General features: G+C 34.8%; 1 protein-coding gene across 3 annotated transcripts in view; it reads right to left on the bottom strand.

The window, feature by feature from the left end:
• Positions 1-21,938, bottom strand: part of TMX3 (thioredoxin related transmembrane protein 3) — a 100,916-nt gene that overhangs the window by 35,819 nt on the left and 43,159 nt on the right. For all 3 annotated transcript variants that reach the window (XM_027852416.1, XM_027852417.1, XM_027852418.1), the window contains exons 8-9: positions 18,426-18,503; positions 11,704-11,770 (exon numbers count right to left, since the gene is read on the bottom strand). In XM_027852416.1, coding sequence (XP_027708217.1) covers positions 11,704-11,770; positions 18,426-18,503 — 145 coding nt within the window. The remainder of the gene's footprint in view (positions 1-11,703; positions 11,771-18,425; positions 18,504-21,938) is intronic.

Below are 21,938 nucleotides of genomic sequence, written 5' to 3' on the forward strand. Positions count from 1 at the left end.
ATATTGACTTAGTTTCAAAATACCATATTATCTATGTTTTACGGTATTCGAATTTTTTTAAAATAGTTCCCAATTACATTGTACTGTGGTTCAGGCCTTAAACCAGGAGTGCTATGGGCTGCACATCTGACACTTCTGCTGTAGAGGACTTTAATTCTTAAGTCAAAATGGTTTACTAGGAATGTTTTATTTTATTTTCAGTCTCAGTTATTTCACTATCACTCCAAAAACAACAAAAAGTGAGTACTCTACAGAATATATTTAGTATTTAGATTATAATCTCAAGACAATTTGAAGAATTTGTTCATTTTTTTAAAAAGTATATTTTAATGAATAGTAGTCACCTCTTTGGACATCAATTTCCTCAACCAAAATGAGGGGTTGGACTAGATGGTCTTTATGGTCTCTTTTAGCTCAAGATTTATTATCCTATATTAACTGTTATTCACCACCATTACTAAAGTTCAACAAATAAATTTAAATTAAATAAATAAAATTAAATGTTAGAAAAAAGTCAATCTTCATAGATATTAAATTCCTTATAAGCTTTGGTAAAATGGTTCTTTAACATGGAAAGACAATGGAAAGAAATCTTCAAAGATGTATTTCTATAAATGTATTATTTAAGCACAAAAAATTTTTCTCCTCATTTTTCCATTATCTACTGAAATTAAAATTGTCAATTTCTTTCCATTACCAATCAAATTTAGGGGCAATAACAAAATCTACAACTTCATGGAATTTTTGGTAAATATATATATATAACACACCCAGGCAGAATATTTCATTTTTAAGTAGACGGCAAGAGTAAAGACAAATCTCAATGCCAAAAAAGACAAATCAAATTTGTTAATGCACCAGAAATATCAAACATTGCTATTTATTAATCTTAAGGTAAGTCTTATTTCTAAATCTTTCATGTATAACAGTTTATTTTTTCTGACTTTAATTTAAATGTTTCTTAATGCAAATAAAAATAATTAAATCCTAATGAAGTATAGGACTAGCAATTGTTTGAAACAAGGAAGAAAGGAATACATTTTAAGAGACATATGTAAAACATAACTGTGTTAACTGTAAAAAGAGAGATGTTTAAAATGTACATATATTTTTAAATAAAGTGTTTTCAAAGTTTCTATGAGATTTTGATCTTCTATTTGTAGTTACTTTTCAATTATTTGTGTTGTCAATGTGAATTTAACAGTCACAATCACATCCTTTAAAGTAAATATAGTTTGTTCCTCATTTTAAGAAATTAATTCTTCTTTTAAAATTTTAATCTTTGGGGGCAGCTAGGTGGTGCAGTGGATAGAGAACTGGCTCTTTGAAGTCAGGAGGACCTGAATTCAAATCTGGCCTCAGACCAAACACTTAACACTTACTACCTGTGTGACCCTGGGCAAGTCACTTAACCTTAATTGCCTAAAAATAAATAAATAAAAAAAAATTTAATTTTGGGGTACTCTTACTGTAAAATTTAGCAGTTTAAACTTTAACATTCATGACTATAAAACTAACTCATTAATATCATAACAATGGTACAAGAGGATATTCAGCACTTGCACTAAACAGGACACACAATATGAAAGGAAATAAAAACTGGGCACTACATCATAAGTTTCATTCTATTTATGTGTTCAAAAAAATAATATTACTTCATGTGTAGGGTGTGTTCAGAGAAGACGATTACCTCTTCCAAGCCTATCTTCCACCTTTGGTGTCCACTTGATTCTCCCAATACTCACCTGTGGCTCCAAGAAGCTGTAACATGCTTAGCAGCCACACCCAGTTTAACACATGACTGGCAACAGTGGAGCACAAAAAGAATGAGCAGCTTTCAGAGGTTTGATGTACATCACTGCATTTACTCATCTGTGCCAGAACAGTCACAAATATCAAGATTGGTTTGATGAAAATTATGAAGAAATTCAGAAGCTGCTAAATGAAAAATGAGGACTCCACAGGGTTTACAAGCAGGATAATTCATCAGTCTCTAAGAAGGCAGCATTAATTCCATCAAAAGTAAAGTACAAGTGAAGCTTAGAGAGATGCAGGATTCCTAGCTCAATAAGAAGGCCGACAAAATTAAGTTTTACACTGACAGTAACAATCCAAAGCATTTTTGTGATGCTTATTTATGGGCCAAAGACCCATAGGGGCATCTCAACTATTAAATGCTGATGGAGCCACATTGATTAGTGATAAGGACATGATCCTAGAGATGGGCTGAACAATTTAATAGTGTTCTCAACAGACTGTCATCAAACAATGCTGAAGCCATTGATTATACACTTTAGCTTGAAGTCAATTATTCTCTGGCCAAATTTCCAACTGAAGAGGTTTTGAATGTCATTTGGCTCCTCTCATGTGGCAAAGCACTTGGTGTTGATTCTATTCCAGCTGAGATTTATAAAGCAAGGGGTCCAGTGTTCACACAAAAGCTGAATGAAATTTTTTGGGCTATATGGCAAGAGGCCAGGAGCTCAAGGATGCCTCTATTGTCCGTCTCTAAAAAGGTAAAGGAAATAAATTGTTCAATTATGGGGCTGGGGGAGATGGGGGAGATGGGGGAGGGTGAAGGGTTCTCTCTCTTAGTCATTGCTGGCAAGATTCTTGCCAGAATCTTCCTTAATAGGCTGATCCTTCACCTGGAAAATGGTCATCTACCTGAGACCCAATGTGGCTTCAGAAAGGGCCAACAACAGTCAATGTGGTGTTAGCTACCTGATAACTCCAGTAGATATGCGAGGAGGACATACTGATCTGACCAAGGCCTTTGATACTGCCAGTCAGGCAGGCTTATGGAAAATTATGGCAAAATTTGGTGGCGAAGAGAAATTCTTCAGTATTATATGTCAATTTCATGATGGCATGATTGCCCGGGTTCTGGATAATGGACAATGCTCTCGTGCTTTACCATTCACCAAAGGAATGAAATAAGACTGTGCACTTGCTCCCATGCTTTTTAGCAAGATGCTGTAAGCTGCCTTCAACGAAGAGGAAAATGGCATCAAGGTCGAGCTACCTTACTGATGGTAAATTATTTAACCTAAAAAGGCTACAAGCCAAGACTAAAGCAGAAAAGAGGAGGTACATGATTTTTTGTTTGCAGATGACTACATTCAATGTAACCTCTGAAGTGAGATGAAACAAAGCATGGATCGATTCTGCTTGTGCTAATTTTGGCTTAGCAATTAAAACCAAGAATACAGAGGTTCTCTGCCAACCAGCACCACACCATCCATATGTAAAAAACCATCAGTTACAGCTAATGAAGAAATTTTGAATACTGGCGACAAATTCACTTACACTGGCAGTATACTTTCCAGGGATGTACACACAGATGATATGAGGTTGAGACATGCATTGCCAGAGCTACCTCAGTGTTTGGGAAGCTCTGAAGGAAAGTGTGGAACAGAAGAGGTATTAGACTGCCTACCAAACTGAAGATCTACAGAGCTGTTGTGCTGACCTCATTATTGCTTAGCTGTGAAACTTGGACAGCATACCAACACCATGCCTGGAATATGAATTGCTTCCATTTGAATTGTCTTAGGAAAATTATGAAGATCACCTGGCAAGATAAGATACTGCACACTGACGTCCTTTCTCAAGCTGAACTTGCCAACCAGTTAAACTCTGCTTTAGAGAATGCAACTCTGACGGGCTGGCCACGTTGGTCAAATGCCAAATGCATGTCTGCCTAAAAGACTATTTTATGGAGAAATCACACAAGGCAAGCAATCTCATGGAGTTCACAAGAAGCGAAACAAGACACTCTCAAGGTCCCTTTGAAGAACTCCGTAACTGACTGCGTGATATGGGAGACACTGGTGAAGACCATACAGTATGCATACCCATAACAAAGAAGGCACTGTGCTGGAAGAGTGAAGCAGAATTGCAGTAGCCCAAAAGAAACACGATGTGCAAATTTAGAGACATCTCCACTCCAAATGTTCATACACACCATTTGTGCTCAACATGTGGTAGAGCCATCTGAATTTGTACTGATCTGATCAGCCACAGTCTGATACAATGTACCTTTGACTACAATATAGTGATGTCATTTTGGGCCTTTTCAAGAATGAAGGACAACCATTATTACTTTGTATTCAACAAATATATAATTTGATATATATTTTAAAGAAAACTATAATCTTTGTTAATATAAATTAGATTTCAATATATTTTTATATTAACACATACACCATTACTTCAAGTGCAAGATGAATTATCTAAGAATGTAAATTATTTTTTAGCATAGTTTCATACAGATAGGATATAACTATTAAATTCAAGGTGGAGCCAAGATGGCAGAGTAAAGGCAGGAACTCACCTAAGCTCTCCCTCAAACCCCTCCAAATACTTTTGAATAATGACTCTAAACAAATTCTAGAGTGGCAGAACCTATAAAAAGACAGAATGAAAAAAATTTCCAGCCCATGACAACATAGAAGGTCAGCAGGAAAGGTGTGTTGCACCAGAGTGAGAAAGAAGCACAGTCTAGTATAGGATGCATCAGTATAGACCTGGCCCCAGCAAACCAGGTGACTGAATCAGTGGCAGCAGTGTTTGTTTCCAGATGTCTCATCCCACAGATGCCAAAGACAACTTAGAATGTCAGAAGGAAAGGTCTGCTGTACCAGGTAAGAGTGGAGCACACTGCAGCACAGGCTACACCAGCACAGACCCAGCATCAGCACACAAAAAGAGCCTATGTGAGTGATTGAATCAGCAGTGGCAGCAGCTGTTTCTAGAGCTCTTAGTTCACAGATGGTAAGGGGGTTGAACAACTGGTCAGAAGGAGATTACATGGTTCTCCTTGCTGGCACTGGGCTTAGGACTCTGTTGCTTTGCCCATACTTGAATCCGAGTTGCAGTCCTGGGTGGCAGTACCAGGGTGATGAGAAGGACTAGCACACCAGAGCTTGCAGCCACAGTGGAAGGCGGATCATCCTCAGAATTTCAGGGCAAAAAAGACTGCGGGTGGTCACTCACAAACCAAAGCACAGGCCAGGAGAGCAGTAAACACACCTCTTCTTAGATCATACCACTTCGGAAGAATTGAAAACTCAGAGGTCCCTAGAAGTATATCTGATAACAGCTGCACATATCCCCTTAAGCTTGGGACAGTGCACCCTCCACCCTGGAAGCAGAGCCCTACTTTAACAATTATAAAAGTCAAGTAACAGGCTGGGAAAATAAGCAAACAACAGACAAAAAAAAAAACTCTTGACTATAAAAAGTGACTATAGTGACCAGAAACATCAAAACACACACTCAGAAGAAGACAACAAAGCCAGAACTCCTACATCTAAAGCTTCCAAGAAAAATATGAATTTGTGGTCTCAGGCCATGGAAGAGTTCAAAAAGGATTTTGCAAATCAAGTGAGAGAGGAAGAGGAAAAATTGGGAAGAGAAATGAGAGCAATGCAAGAAAATCATGAAAAACAAGCCAACAACTTGGTAAAGGATACACACAAAAATACTGAACAAAATAACGCCTTAAAAAACAGGCTATGCCAAATGGTAAAACAGGTCCAAAAAGGCAATGAGCAGACGAATGCCTTAAAAAGCAGAACTGGACAAATGGAAAGGAAGTACAAAACCTCACCAAAGAAAATAATTCTTTAAAAATTAGAATTGAGTAAATGGAAGCTGTGACTTTATGGGAAATCAAAAAACAATAAAACAAAACCAAAAGAATGAAAAAATAAAAGACAATGTGAAATATCTCACTGGAAATACAACTGACTGGAAAATAGATCCAAGAAATATAATTTTAAAAATATTGGACTACCTGGAAGCCATCATTAAAAAAAAAAGCCTAGACATTATCTTTCAAGAAATTATCAAGGAAAACTGCCCTATTATTCTAGAAGCAGAAGGTAAAATAGAAATTGAAAGAATCCACCAAATTATAGCCAAATTCCAGAACTCCAGGTCAAGGAGAAAATACTGCAAGCAGCCAGGAAAAAAAAAAATCAAGTATCATGGAGCCAGTTAGAATAACACAAGATTTAGCAGCTTCCGCTATGTTAAAGAACAAAGGGCTTGGAATGTGATATTCCAGAGGGCAAGGGAGCTAGGATTACAACCCAAAATCACCTGCCTAGTAAAACCGAGTATAATCCTTCAGGGGGAAAAATGGACATTCAATGAAATATAGTACTTTCAAGTATTCTTAATGAAAAGACCAGAGCTGAAAAGAAAATGTGACTTTCAAATACAAGACTCAAGAGAAGCATAAAAAGATAAACAGGAAAGGGAACTCATAAGAGTCTTAACAAGGTTAAACTGTTTACATTCCTACAGAGGAAGATGATACTTGGAACTCCTAAAAACTTTCTCATTATTAGAGCAGTTTAGAAGGAGTATACAGGTGTGAGCTGAAAATGAAAGGATGATATCTAAAAAATAAAATTAAGGGGAAAGAGAGGAATGTACTGGGAGAAAGAGAAAGGGAGAGGTAGAATGGAGTAAATCATCTCACATAAAAGAGGCAAGAAAAAGGTTTTCTTTCACAACATATCTATTATGGAAATGTATTGCATGACTACACATGTATCACCTTTATCAAATTGTTTGCCTTTTCAATGGGGAAGGGTGGGGTAGAGGTAGGAAAGCAGAGAATTTGGATCTCAAAGTTTTAAAAATGAATGTTAAAGGGTCAGCTAGGTAGTGCAGTAGATAGAGCTCCAGCACTGGAGTCAGGAGGCCCCGAGTTCAAATCCAGCCTCAGACACTTGACACTCACTAGCTGTATGACCCTGGGCAAGTCACTTAACCCCGAATGCCTCACAAAAAAAAAAAAGAGAAAAAAATGTTAGAAAACTGTTTTTACATGTAACTGGGGAAAAACAAAATACTAAATAAAATTTACCAAAAAAAAGTGCTTAAACAGAGAAAAAAATTCAAAGTCTCAAAACAAATAATGGAAAAGTAATTAAAAAATAAAAACAGGAATTAATAGAAACTTTTAAGAGCTTCATTTTAATTCTCCAAATAAAATCTAACAAAAAAAATAAAGCATAGTAACTGATAAAAAATCCTTTTCTTCATTTTCCCAATCCTAACAGTAAAATATAATGCAAGGATACTTTCATACAAATATCAAAAAAAGTCACATTCTTCAACCACAAAAGAGAGAAGATATTGAGGAAAATTTTTTTTTCTCAAGTCTACTTTTAACAAACATGAGAGATAATATTCAGAAAATATGATTAAAAATAGTTGGATAAAAATGAGGGGGAAAAAAGTAAATAAGGTATTTAGGAACACATGTAAACAATATGAAAAGATTGTAAAGGGACTACCTAAACAATAAGACAACAAAGCAGAAAGCTCTTCAATTACTCTGATGAAGTTATAAGGCATTAGTCCAATGTTGGGTAAAGGTAACAGAAGAAAAATAAGGAAATTCCAGCAACTGACTGGAACAAGGATCTAATATCCCCTTGTTGGCCTCAAAATGCAAGATGCACCCATGAAACAAGAGTTTAATCTTGTCTTTTCTTTTGCACCTTTTGGAGAGTACAGCAAGCGGAGGAAGAGGATTTTTCTTTCCTCCTCCAACAGTCTTGAGAATGAAGCACATCACAGCATCCATGCAAAAGGACTGAGCTGTGGAGTCAAGTGCAGTGAGTGAGAGGAGTCAGGAATATGAAGCATGAAAGTATGATCCTATTCAGGCAATTACAGGACCCAAAGCCAAGATTCCTTCTGATCACAGTGTACAGGTTCTAGCCCTTTCCCAAAGTGAAGAGCAGTAGATTAACCAAGGATTTCACCTGAGTTTTGTCAAGATAACTCACTGGTCATAGCAAACCCTCTTTTATCAACAAGCCAAAAGGTGACTTTACACATGGATGTCACTAGATGGTCAATACAGAAATTAAACTGATTATATATTTTGCAGTCAAAGGTGGAAAAGCTCTATAAAGTCAATTAAAACATGATCTGGAGTTGATTGTGGCTTAGATCATTAACTCCTTAGTACAAAATTCACTTAAATTGAAGAAAGCAGGGAAAATCATTAGACCATAGAGGTATGACCTTTAACATCCCTTATTGAAGTAGATGTGATGAAAACATTTAAGGGATTAGATCGGATAGACAGAGTGCCTTAACAACTATAGACAGAGGTTCTCAATACTGTACAGGAGGCAGCAACAAAAGATATTCCAAAGAAAAAAGAAAAGCAAGAAAGCAAAATGGCTGTCTGATGAGTCTTTACAAATGGCTGAGGAAAGAAGAAAAACAAAAGGGAAAGGAGAAAGGGAAAGATATATGCAACTGAAAGCAGAATTCCAGAGAATAGTAAGGAGAAATCAAGTTTTCTTAAATAAGCAATACAAAGTATAGAAGAAAACAATAGAAAGGGGAAGATAAAAGATCTCTTCAAGAAAATTTGAGATATCCAGGGAACATTTCATGTGGAAAAAAGTATGATAAAAGACCAAAATGGCAGAGACTTAACAGAAGAGATTAAGAAGAGAAGGCAAGAATATCCAGAAGAACTATACAAGAAAGATCTTAACATAACCATTAACCATGAAGTTGTGATTACTGATCTAGAGCCAAACATCATGGAGAATGAAGTCAAGTGGGCCTTAGGAAGTACTGCTAACAATAAGGGTAAAGGAAATGATGGAATTTCAGCCAAGCTATTTAAAATCCTAAAATATGATAATATTAAAATGTCACACTCAATATGCCAGAAAATTTGGAAAACTAAAAGGGGCTACTAGATTGGAAAAGATCAGTTTACGTCCCAATACTAAAGGGCAAAACCAAGAAATATTCAAATTACCAAACAACTGTGCTCATTTCAAATGTCAGCAAGGTTATGCTTAAGATTCTGAAAGCTAGGCTTCAGTAATATGTGAACCGAGAACTACCAGAAGAGCAGGACGGTTTTTGAAGAGGCGAAGGAACTAGAGCCCAAATTGCCAACATTTGGTGGATTATGAAGAAAGGAAGGGAATTCCAGAAAAAAAACATCTACTTCTGCTTTACTGACTACACTAAAGCCTTTGACTGTGTGGATTACAACAAAATGTGACAAGTCCTCAAAGAGATGAGAGTACCAGATCATCAGCTCCTGAAGTACCTATATCCATACCAAGAAGAAACAGAACTGAACATGGAACAACTGACTGGTTTAAGATTAGAAAAGGAGTAAAACAAGGCTGTACATTGTCATCTTATTTATTTAAGTTATATGCAAAGTACATCATGCTTTTGTCAGGCTGGATTAAGGTTGCCAGGAGAAATAACCATCTCAAATATGTAGATGATACTACTCTAATGGTAGAAAGTAAAGAGAAATTAAGAAGCTTCTTGATGAGAGTAAAAGAGGAAAGTGTAAAAGCTGGCTTGAAGCTTAATATCAAAAAACACTAAGATCCTGGCAACTGGTATCGTCACTTCCTGGCAAATAAAGGGAGAAAAAATGGAAGTAGTATCAGATTTTATATTCTTGGGCTCAAAGTTCATGCAGATGGCAACTACAGCCATGAAATTAAAAAATGTTTGCTCCTTGGAAGGACAGCTATGGCAAATCTGGACAGCACACAAAAAAGCAGAAACATCATCTTGCCAATGAAAGTCCATACAGTCAAAGCTATGGTTTTTCCAGATGCAAAGGATGGCTAAGAGAGTTGGACTATAAGGAAAGCTAAGCACCACAGAATTGACACTTTCAAATTGTGGTGCTGGAAAAGACTTTTAAGGGTCCCTTGGACAGCAAAGAGATCAAATCATTCAATACTGATTAAGAAATTAATTCAGGCTATTCTGGAAGATCAAATACTGAAACTGAAGCTTAAATACTATGGTCACATAATGCGAAGACAGGACTCACTGGAAAAGATCTTGATATGTTGGGAAAGATTGAAGTCAACAGGAAAAAGGGAGGGAAATAACAAACATGAGTGTGGACAGACTTTGAGAGATAGTGGGGTATAGAAAGGCCTGGCGTGCTATGGTCCATGGGATCATGAAGAATCGGGACACAACTAAATGACTGAACTACAACAACAACCAAGCTAGAGACAGTGGAAATCATGACAAAGAATTTTTGGAGACACACACTGGCTAGAAGCAGTTTCAGGGGCCTAGCAGAGAAGCATGAGGAATAGTATAAGGGATTTTATAAGACCTTGGGAGATTCAGCAGTAAAAGGCCTTTGATTGTGTACCTCTCCACTTATCGACTCCACGGATTTCAGTAATGTAGTATGTGTAATTGGGGGAGGTATTTTCTTGCTACCTTTCTTATTGTACCATTTCAGTAAATGCCTTTGTTTCAAGCAAATTGTCTCCTGGTTGATTATCAAAGGCAAAAACATCAGTGAAGGCTTGTGAGCTCTGATTTTAGGAGTGTGGACCCAACTAATGGCTTGTACCTGAGGCAATCCTTTCCTGGAGGAATCTATGCAGCAACTTCAAGTTGGGGGAATAATCTAAAAGGGTATTAAAAAATAAGTAAATGAGAGTGTGGGGTTTTTTTTGGAGGTGGGGTGATCCAGTCTTATGATTTCATCCATATAGGGTACTTCTGGTGTGAAAAATCTTTCTACCAGTGCAGATCAGCAACTCTTCTAACTTCTATCACAGAGTTGCTTAGAGTACTTATAGGTTAAGTGATTTGTCAATAGTCACAAAGCTAACACGTTAGGAACATGCCTTGAACCTAGATCTTCCTAACTCAAAGGCTTGTTCCCAAATCATCATACAATGCTGTTCTCTAAAGACTGATCACTCAATGAAGACATGCTCAAACTTCATAAAAGGTCTCTGGTAGCAGGCTATCATTGAAAGCAACAACCTACAGAAAATTTTAAATTTAGTTATTTATAGAGTATTTGCAAAATTCAAAATAGTATTTTAGATGGGGGAAAAAAAACTGTATATGAATTAAAGAAGAAAAAGTGGGACAGAGAGAACTCATGTAGGTAGCCACTAGGAAAAACTAGGTTCAAAAGATTTGAACACAAACTTATCAACCCTCTTTCTGCCAAAAAAAAAATGATAAAAAACTCTTGTGGAAAAAAATTTAATTTCAGATGCATTTTTGATTACCAATTTATCATTTTGTGGTCGTTCAAATAAGTTTAAAAGGAAAAAGAAAATCTGAAGATGCATACCTCATGAATTTTATAATTAATCTTTTTTATTCATATGAAAAACATACGTCAACATCCATATTAAGCTATCACCATCAAATAAGTCATGTAACAAATTTTTTAATTTGAATTTTCACAATAGCTTCAAACAAAGCTTTAGTAGTAAAAGTTGATAGAGCTATGCAATTAACTTAATCATATACTATGGCATAGTTTCCTTCTGAAGTCAATCACTCGACAATTTTAACTCCCCTACTCCTTTTCTAGTTGCAGCTCTATGTGACACCAACTACTGTCATTTTTAGTGCCCCTATGTATATGAATATTTTATAAAAATAATATTTAGAGGATCAATAAGTAGAAATTACTACTAAAATTTTTAATACAATTAAATTTTGATTCAATCTACAATTCCATTGAAGATACCTGTGATCTGTATCTTGCATGAACAAAATGGAATTTGTATCTTACGACCATTCAAATTACTGGGACACTGAAGAATATTTATATTTACTAAATAAATTTTTATTCTAATCAAATTGTGTTATAAACTACATGAGTCATTATGTACTTACCATCATATACAAAGTAAGTTTCATCTTTGAAAACAAGCACAGCAGGCATCTCATTCAGGGTTACATACTGCAAAAAACAAATTTCAATGCCTTAATCATTGGAAAAAACTTTCAACTTGTAACTATTGTTTATTTCACAGATATTCAGAGATCTTGTTATAAAATATAAAAAGACACCACAAAAGAAAATTAATTAAATTCTATGAACAACTTGTCACCCAGTCTAACTTCCCACCTTACTAATCTGTTCATTATTAAACATTTTTAGTGGAAATAGTCTATGATGTGGCCATAGAAAGACAGGCAACAAATACACTGTGAATGGAGCTGTGAATTGGTCCAGTCATTCTATAAAGACATTAGGAATTTTGTTAATAAATAATAACAACAGCAACAACAATGTTAACACTTAAATACCACTTTAAGGTCTACAAAGCATTATACATCTTATTTGATTCTCAAATGAGGAAAACTGAGGCAGAGAGAGATTAAATGACTTGCCCAGAATTATGGACTTAGTAGGTGTCAGACTAGAGGATCTGAACTCAGATCTTCCTGACTCCAAGTAGATAGAGAGAGAAAGAACAGCAGTTTTTATAGCAGAAAAAAAAAAAAACTGAAAATCTAGCTGAGGAAAAAAACTAAACATATCGTTAGATATGAATGAAATGGAATATATATTGCACTGCAAGAAGTGATGGATATAAAGAATACAGAAACTCATTGAAAGATGTGTGAACTAATAAAAAGTTAATTAAGTCATACTAGAAAAACAATGACAACTATGCCAATGAAAATGGAAAGGGCAAATAATATAAAACTGAAAGTGAACACAGTATAATTATAATGACCAAGGTTGGCCACAAAGTAAAAATGTAAGTGTGTGAGGGACTCTGGGTGTAGAATACTACATATAATGTTATACTTGGTTGAATTTATTGTTAGTTTCTCTGAATAGCTTTTCTTCTCCTACTTTCTTTTTTATTTTGTGCTGGAGTTTATTAGGAAGTGAAGGTGATATGAAAACTAAAGATATTAATAATCTTTTTAAATGATATAAATCTTTTGTCAATAATTATACTTTCATAGTATCACTTTCTAACTAGTTAGTGGCTTATGTAAAAACAACTACCTTTAAAATAATTCTAGAATTATATTTAAATAAATAACTAGTATTTAAACAACCAAGGGAAACTAGAATTTTACAGATTTTACAAAAAAATTCATATTTATACAATATAGTAAGTAGTACTAAAAAGACATTTTGTGGAGTCAGTTTTATAAGATTAATGCAATGGGTTTCTTTAGTGAGTTAAACTGAATGTGAGTTAAATTCATTAGTGGAATTTCTTATTTAAAGAACCTTTATAATAACTTTTGCAGTGAGAATGGTCACTTAAAAATCTGTTTTACAAATTGATACTTTCCTATATAAGGGCACTGGGAAAACAGAGTGTGGTTAGTCAGTGGCATTGTGAGTAACCACTCACAATAATTTATTAAGTACTTACTAAGTGCCACATACAGTGCATGGTGTTGAAGATATATGGTACTTGCCCTTGAAAAGTCCATGTTCTAATGGAAGAGATCACATTCAAAAACTATATATACTCTATGTAAATGGAAAGTAATCTCAGAAGGAAGGCACTAGAACAGGGAAGGGGATCAAGAAAGCCCTTCTCCAGCAGGAGGAACTGGCACTGAATCTTGAAGGAAGCCAGATGGCAGAAACACATTCCAAACAAGGAAGATAGACAGCATAAATGCATGGAGACATGTGCAACACATCTTGGAACACCAAGAAGCTCATTGTTGCTGGAAAGGTAAGCAGGGGTCAGGTTGTAAAGAACTTTGAAGACAATTATTTTTGATCCTGGAAATAATACAGCCCCACTACAGTATACTGAGTAGAGAAGGTGACATTGGCATATCTCTATTTTAGGAAAATCACTTTGGTAGCTGAGTGGAGAGGAAAAGAGTGTATTAGAGAAGAGACTAGGCAGGGAAAACAACCAAAAGGCTATGGTAATAGTCCTGGCAAAAAGCAATGAAGATCTTTACCAAGCAAACGGCTACATGGATGGGAGGAAGTGACATTCCAAAACACAAGTTCTGGCAAAAGATTGGACATGTGATTACAACTGTAACACTGTGTGTGTGTGGGGGGAGGGCAGGGCAGTATATGTGTATTGTGTATTTTGACGGAAGCAGAAGCCTGGTCAAAAACTGGATCTAGGCCAATCTAAATTTTAGATTTTATCTGGTTAATATAAATTTTAATGTGGACTTTAAAAAATTCTTAGGAATTTTCTATGGAGAAGAAACAAATTTCAGTTAAAAGAAATTAAGATGAATAACTAAACAGAACAGAAGGGCTTTAGAGAAATAAAGCTTAGTCAACTCGTTAAATGAAAATGTTACAAAACATTAAATGGATAATCAGAAAGTCATCCATCTAATAACTAACATCTACATTAAGAAGACCTCTGCTTCAGTAACATAAAGGTTTAAACATTTCCTTAAGTGGAAATAATAATCAAAAAAACAACCTCTACTAAAAATTATTATGTATAGGGAGCATAGCCAGACTAGAAAGTGTGAACAGATTACTTCTTATCTCTTTAGGAAGGTCAGGATAGGGGTATCATCTTTTTTTCTTAAAACTGAGAAAAAGGAAGTGCAAAAGAGTAGGGGGAGACTAGTTTCACTAAATGGATGGTGATTCTTCTGGCCTGGATATAAGTAAGAACTCATATGGACCAACAAACTTTCATCAAGGCTAGTGAACCTCCCCCTCACTTACCTAAGAAACTAAAAAGAATGGGAAAACTTTACTTATATCGTTCCCTACCCCTCCACCCCCCCCAAAAAAGAAAAGGAATTAGATCACTCCTTTTATTTGTTTCTGTAGCAACACCCTGTATCACCAGATGCAAAGGTAACATGTATGTATATGTATCTACCTCTTCTATCAACAGATCATCCCCTCATGTTTAGATTATTTTAATAATACAGATTTTCTTTTCCCACTGCAATCTACCTTACACATGATTTTACTTTGCACTCAACCACATCATTGTGTTGTTTTGTATATCACATTTTAAGAAGCCCATTAATAAACTGGAGCAAATCCAAGGGAGTCTAGGATAAAGAGGATGCAAAATTTCATAACTGAGGAAAGGTCTTAAGAATTGGGGATATTTACACTTGACACATACTAGCTGTGTGACCTTGGGCAAGTCACTTAACCCCGACTGCCTCACCAAAAAAAATAAATAAATAAATAAAACAAAACAAAACAAAAAAAAGAAAACAATTGGGGATATTTAGCCTGTAAAGGGAGACTTAACAGCTGTCTTCAAATATATGAAGGGACATTGTATGGAAGAGGATTACATTTCCCTTACTTCATGTAGCTCACTTCAATTAAATAAGTATTCATTAGGTGCCTATTTTAAAAGCTCTGAGGATAGAACTAATGGATAGAAGTTATAGGGAAGCAGACTTCAGCTCATAAAAAGAATAACCAGAACTGAGCAAAATACATGGATTTATGAGGCATTACATTCTCTGTCAAGATTATTGCCTGCCAGGGATACTGTTAAAGGTTTTATGAGGCATTACATTCTCTGTCAAGATTATTGCCTGCCAGGGATACTGTTAAAGGTTTTTTAGTTTATTTGTTTTTTGTTTTTTGGGGAGGGGGGACTGAGCTGAACGGCAAAGAAGATTGGACACATCACATTCAAAGTCCCTTCTTATTCTGACTGTAGGGTTCTATACCTCTTTCTAGTTTTAAGAAATGATCTCTTATGCTACATTTCATTCTATTCCTTACAAGAATTTATAAATTTCAATCAAGCAATCGGCTTGATTATTAAGAATCTATTTTATGCCTAGCACATCTTCTCAATTTTTGCTTTTCAGAGTAAAAGGAGGCCCAAAGATTCATCTATTCTATCTGTCCTGCATAATAAAAGAATAACAAAAATTTCACTTCAAAGAAACCTGTATAAAAACCTGATTGTAACAGAATTGAACCTGCAGCCCCTAAGAATTTTCAATAGCACTTCTAGGATTAAGCCTATCATCAAGACAGTTATGAAGAACATCAGTAACTAACAGGAAAAAATTATCCTTACTTTTATCTTTCAACAAAGTTGATAGGTAGGGTAATTTTATTCAGAACAAACACTATTTCCCTCATAGTGTTATTATAAAATTGTAACTACGTTCTTCTACAGAAAAAAAGAGTCTTTCAAATGTGCCTAAACTACTTTGTCTAGATCTTCCCCTTTGACCATCACACTCTATTTTAATTCTCTGTGTGTTTATCTCCTCCCTAGATGATTGTAAGGCTCCTTGAGTAGAAAAGTGGCATTGCTTTTTCATCTTTACAGCCTCAACATCAAGCACATTGGTTTGCACATAGCAAGTGCTTAATATTTAACTGAACTTTTCTGAAAGTATACTGCAAATATTTATAACAGTTAAATTTCTGTTAGAGTATTAAAATGTGATATCCTTCAAATAAGTCATAAAATAAAAATTTGAAAAGTTGAAAAATATTATAATTCCTCAACTTGAGAGCAAACATGCATAGAGGACTGAGAGTTGTACGTGGTGTCAGGAATGCCTGGGTTTGAATTCCATCTGACACATATTGGTTACACGACCTTGGGAAAGTCACTTACCTTTCAGTGTCCTCAAGCAACTTTCTTAAGCTATAAATTGTAGAATAGTTGCTGATTTGCTTTGGTAGACAGTTTCCTTACCCAGAAAAAAAGTGATAAAATAACAAGTCTGGACAAAAAACTAAATTAGTTGGAAAGTAAAAACTATGAGTTAACATGATATGAATATTTGTCTCACATACTGTTTCCACTGAAAATGTGATAATTCCTAATATAGATGCGTGGATATAAGTTCTGAGTCTCAAATCACAAATAAATTCATCATGTCTAATTTTATATCAACAATTTTTCTCTCTGTACTTTTTTCATATTAAACTTATTGGCCTATTTTCAAAGAGCTTTCCAAATAATCTCTCTTAATCCATTATGTATATGTATATACTTCTGTATAAGGTACAGAGAGTCAACAAAAATTGAATGGGAAAATTAAAAAAAAAACTAACAATACTTGATTTGTTGAGAATGGCAATGTGTTGGTAGTTCTGATGCAGACATGGTGGTTAAAGTTAATCATATTTCTAATGAGTTATGCCATATCTTGCTGTATTTTCATTTATCATGTTTGGGTTTCAAACTTCAGATCTTTGTTAAATGTTCTTAATATTTCACTTTTCAGTTAACTGCCTTTGCATAATGAAATTAAACATTGGTCTCAATTATGTTCCATTCAACTTTAAAAAATTTAAAGGAAAAAAGAAATCCAAAACCCAGAGGCAAACAAATCAAGACACATACAGATAGAAGGGAAGAAGGCCTAGGAATCAATAACAACAAAATACATCAAGCATAAAGCTTTATTCTTTCATAGATTCTAGTGTTCTAATATTAAATATAATGCCTGTGCTTCTTTAGCTGTAGGTCATTGCAGTTCTAGAACTTAAAAGTTCTAGAGAGACAGCTAGGTGGTATAGTAGATAAAAGTGTTGGCCTTGCATTCAGAAAGATCTGAGTTCAAATCTGTCCTCAGATATTTAATAGCTGTGTGACTCTGGACAGGTCACTTAACCTCTGCCTGCCTCACTTTCCTCAACTGTAAAGTGGTGACATTATAGCACCTACCTTCAAGAGTTGTTGTGATGATCAAATTTGATAATATTTGTAAAGTGTTTAGGTTAACAAAGTCTCTGGCACATAGCAGGGGTTTTATTAATGCTTGTTCCCTTCCTCTTATTTCACAAAACTCTTCTGTTTGTTCTTGCCTAATGCTATGAATAGCCATATGCTTACAAGGTAAAGTAATTTTAGCACAAAGAATTGCACAGCAAATAGAAAGTTAAGTGTGGAGTATAAGTTTTTGATAAACAAGAATGCACTCTAGGAAACTACCACCCAGAAACTAAAGGGTAGTTAAAACATCTCAATGATCAGGATAACTTTATTCATAATACAATTTAAGAATTCGGTCTAACAAAAATCAATGTTTCTGTTATTTTGAAGCAAAAAAAAAAAAAAAAAAAAAAAAGTAAAACAGTACCTCTATTACCTAAATGTTATTTCCATTAATATTTACTAGTTGTAGTTCACAATCATCTATCCTGATAGCTATGAACAACCAGCTATACAGTTATCCCTTCTATATCGTAGGGTTTAGGGGGATGGTATCCCTCAACCCCCCTCACCCAACCCTTGGCGATATGGAAAATCTGCATAAAAATTTTTGGCCCTCCCTTCATGCCAGAGAAGAAGTCTGAATTTTTTCTTTTTATAGGTTGTTTACAGTACCTTACTCTAAAATTTTGTTAAGTATTTGTTCACAGGCTATGTTTGGTCAATATTAAGTAAAAATAATGCATAAAAAAGAAATTTTTAAAATATGAAATACTACAGTAATTTCTTATGATGATGTGTGCTATATCGAAACCACAATAGAAAAAGTCATGATGTGGAAGGGATAACTATATTACAATTAGTTAGCAGGTCAAGTTTTTTTTTATAATTTTATTAAATATGTCAAATAACATTAAATATAAAATCATATCTCAAATAAACTTACAAAATTGTTATAAAACGCATTTGAAAGTCACATACCTCAGGTATAACCTCTTCTGAGGCCGAAAAGAAGTAGGTATAAACAATTAATTCTGAAGCTACTTCTATGTATTTCTCCTGTAGAAACATTTGAAAATGGAAAAAAAAAATGAGCCGGTTTCATATTTGTTTGTGTGCATATGTGTATATATACATATATATACATACACACGTTAATTGTTATGTACACCAGTATGTTACAAGGTATCACTATTATAAATTACACTGAAATTAAAGTGTAATTAGGTCTACCAACCGATTACTTTTAATTACTCATTTTAGTATATTATTTAGGGTAGGAGGATCTCAAAGTACTCAATCCAAAATGACACTTAAAAAAAATTAAAACAATTGAATTATTCAAATGACTTTAACAATTCATAAAACACATACCAAATTTACCTCACTTTAATCCCATTTTCAAATTCAAAATCAGTATTTCAGTTAAATATTCAGAGACTATTATTTACTTAGCTCAGAACTGAGGACAAATTCAATCCAATAATCTAAAACAGGGAAAGGTGACAGAGATTCATGAATGATTTAAAATGAAGTGGAAGTATAGTAACCATCACAAAGCTATCACCCACATGATTCTAGAATTCTAGATAAACAAATACATAGATAATCAATGTTTTAGTTTTCTGGGGAATTGATTCACCTGTAAAGAAGTTGTCTCCTACATTCATGGTCCCATGAATGGCCTCACCTTCATAGTAGTCCTTCACAGCCAAACTGTTGGGCACGCTTTGCTATAAACTTAGGATCATAGATCAGCCACAACTCCCACAAATTTATACATCACAATTTATCGTGCATTGCTTTTCAAAAAATAACTCTATTAAAAGGCATAAACTTAAAACCTTAAAGCATCATCAAATCAGATATTATTGACATATTCTGATCTGTGATCTCATTAAATGTGGGCACTGGCTCCAATAGTGCCACAACTTTTATCCCTGTTCTTTTGAACTACTCATGGGATGCCCACAAAAAGTACTGCAAGATGTCCTCTAGATCTCATCATTTTTTGGAGGCCAATGAAGTTACTACTTATCAAATATCTCTAATTCTTACCATATGACTGGCCCAACCTCTTTTCCAGTGATCATAGAACTGCTCATAAACTTTAACCATCTTGCTCAATAAGATTCTGAAAATAACGTATTTTTAACCCCTGTTGCCCTTGACTAACATGTTTCTCCATCCAGCAAAGAGGTCTGAGATGGTTTTTGGGCACTCTGGCTGCCTTCTCATAGAGCTTCCCTCATGTCATTTAAAGTTCTGTAGAACATGGAGATAATTGTTTTTGATGTCTTTTCCTTTATCTGTTTTCTGGAGTTAATAGTTTGTTTAAATAGGCTGGAGTTATACTTGCACAAACTATCTTATTCTCAAGCTTTTTACTTTTCTCCTAGTCAGGTGTCAATTTTGACCTTTGTTTTAACAAGTCAGACCACAAAGATAGGTTATTCTGATATGATGACCATATCGCTAGCCAGCTACTTCCTGTCTGTTATGATAGTCAAATTCTTTTATTGTATTAATACCATTCAGTGTTCACCATGTCCAGTGTCTTCTCTTTCTTTTCTTGAATAAAACATTCATGGTACCAAGATGTGAGGTTTCTGCAGTTCACAGGCTGCTGGCCTCTTTCTATCTTGAGTCATATATTCCGATGCATTCTTCACCAATTTCCCCACTGAGATCTTTCTACTTCAGTCACCAAGGACTGAGAACATTTGACTTAAGTTTGGAGTATCTTGTCAAGGTATTTTAAGAATTTCTTTACCTCCTCATCCTTTGCATCAGATGTAGGAATATAAGTTGCAATTATATTCATAGTATTCTTTTTGGCTTGTGCTCATGATGAACACAATTTAAGATGGTCAAGCAAACTACTGAAATGATGTTTCCTATGGCCAGCCCTTGGACATAGCAAACAAACCACATTAATTTCACTATCCAAGGAGAACTGTGAAGTATGCTCCATTTAGATTAATTTTATGTTTTCAAGTTACAATTTAAATGAGAATACCAAGAGACATGAAAAAAGAAAAAAAAAACCGTTTTACTGGATTTCACTACCCTTTCTATTTTACCATTTAATTTCCATGAAATCTGCTTTCTAACCTCACCACTCTCCCAAAAATTTTATCTCAAAAATTATTAATAATTCCCAAGTCCTTCTCAACCAGTTTTATTTCTTAGTCAAATACCTATTCATGCTTAAAATATTCTTTTGAGATTGAAATAATAGAATGTTTCCTGGTTCTTCTATCATGGACTGATCTTTTTTGGCACCCTATCAAAGCTTCCCTTTACCTTCTTACCTTCCAACTCTGGGTACCCCATAATGACCTTTGGAATTTTGTTGTTTCCCCTCCACACTCAATTCTGGATACTGTCCTATATTTTCAGCTACTTCCTGAATCTGCTCTACCTCAAAATCAATTCTACCATCACTAAACTCACTCTCACCTCTCCCTTCCAACAAATAAGGAACCCCTTAAACTTTTTTTTCCTTTTTTATCAATGACACCATTGCCACTATTCTCTTAGTCATCTAAGTTTGAAATTATGGAATTATCCGACTCCTCCTTTATTTCTTGTATTCTGTCAACAAGATTTATCATGCTTCCCTTTGAAATGTTTGCAGTAAAATTAAATCTTTTCCCTTCATTTGCACAGAAACAAAAATCCCATACCACCATTACTTTGCAAACTAAATTACTGAAAAAAATACTCCTCATTTCCCATTTTCAGTATCTCTATAATTTCTAATCTACCCTATATATGAATGTCAGACAAGCCTTTCTAAATTACCATTTTTATTATGTAATTCCTCTGATCAAGAATAAACAATCTTGGGGCAGCTAGGTGGCACAGTGGATACAGCACCAGCCCTAGAGTCAGGAGGACCTCAGTTCAAATGCGGACTCAGACACAAAACACTTACTAGCTGTGTGACTCTGGGCAAATCACTTAACCCCAAATGCCTCACAAAAAAAAAATAAACAATCTTGTACAAATGTTAAGACTCAAACAAACTCCTTCACTTTGTTTTTGAAACCTTCCCCAATCTCATACAATCCTTTATATATAACTCACACATGTATTCTAGTGAGGTCATATTTAATTCACAAATGGTCAGAATTTCAAAGAATTCTGGAGTTTATCCAATTCAACTTGTACCTGAGACGCAATTCCTTTACAGCATAACTAACAAGTAGTTAACCAGTCAGTCTTTGATCAGAGAGATGTGATACCTCCCATGGCACTCCACTTTTGGATATCTCTAATTGACAGGAAGATGTTCTTTTAAAAGAACTGATATCTACCTCTCTGACTCTTCCACACATTACTACTAGGCTAGTTCTGCCCTCTAGTACTTAACTGAACAAACTTAAATATTGTTCATGATCATAAAATTAGAAGTAGAAAAAACATAAAAGGTCAGCTAGTCAAACCCCTCCATATATATTAAAGCTACACCATACAGGACCAAGCATA

The sequence above is a fragment of the Vombatus ursinus genome, unplaced genomic scaffold (assembly GCF_900497805.2).
Source record: "Vombatus ursinus unplaced genomic scaffold, bare-nosed wombat genome assembly UNPS02009573.1, whole genome shotgun sequence".
In the NCBI taxonomy this organism is placed as follows: domain Eukaryota; kingdom Metazoa; phylum Chordata; class Mammalia; order Diprotodontia; family Vombatidae; genus Vombatus; species Vombatus ursinus.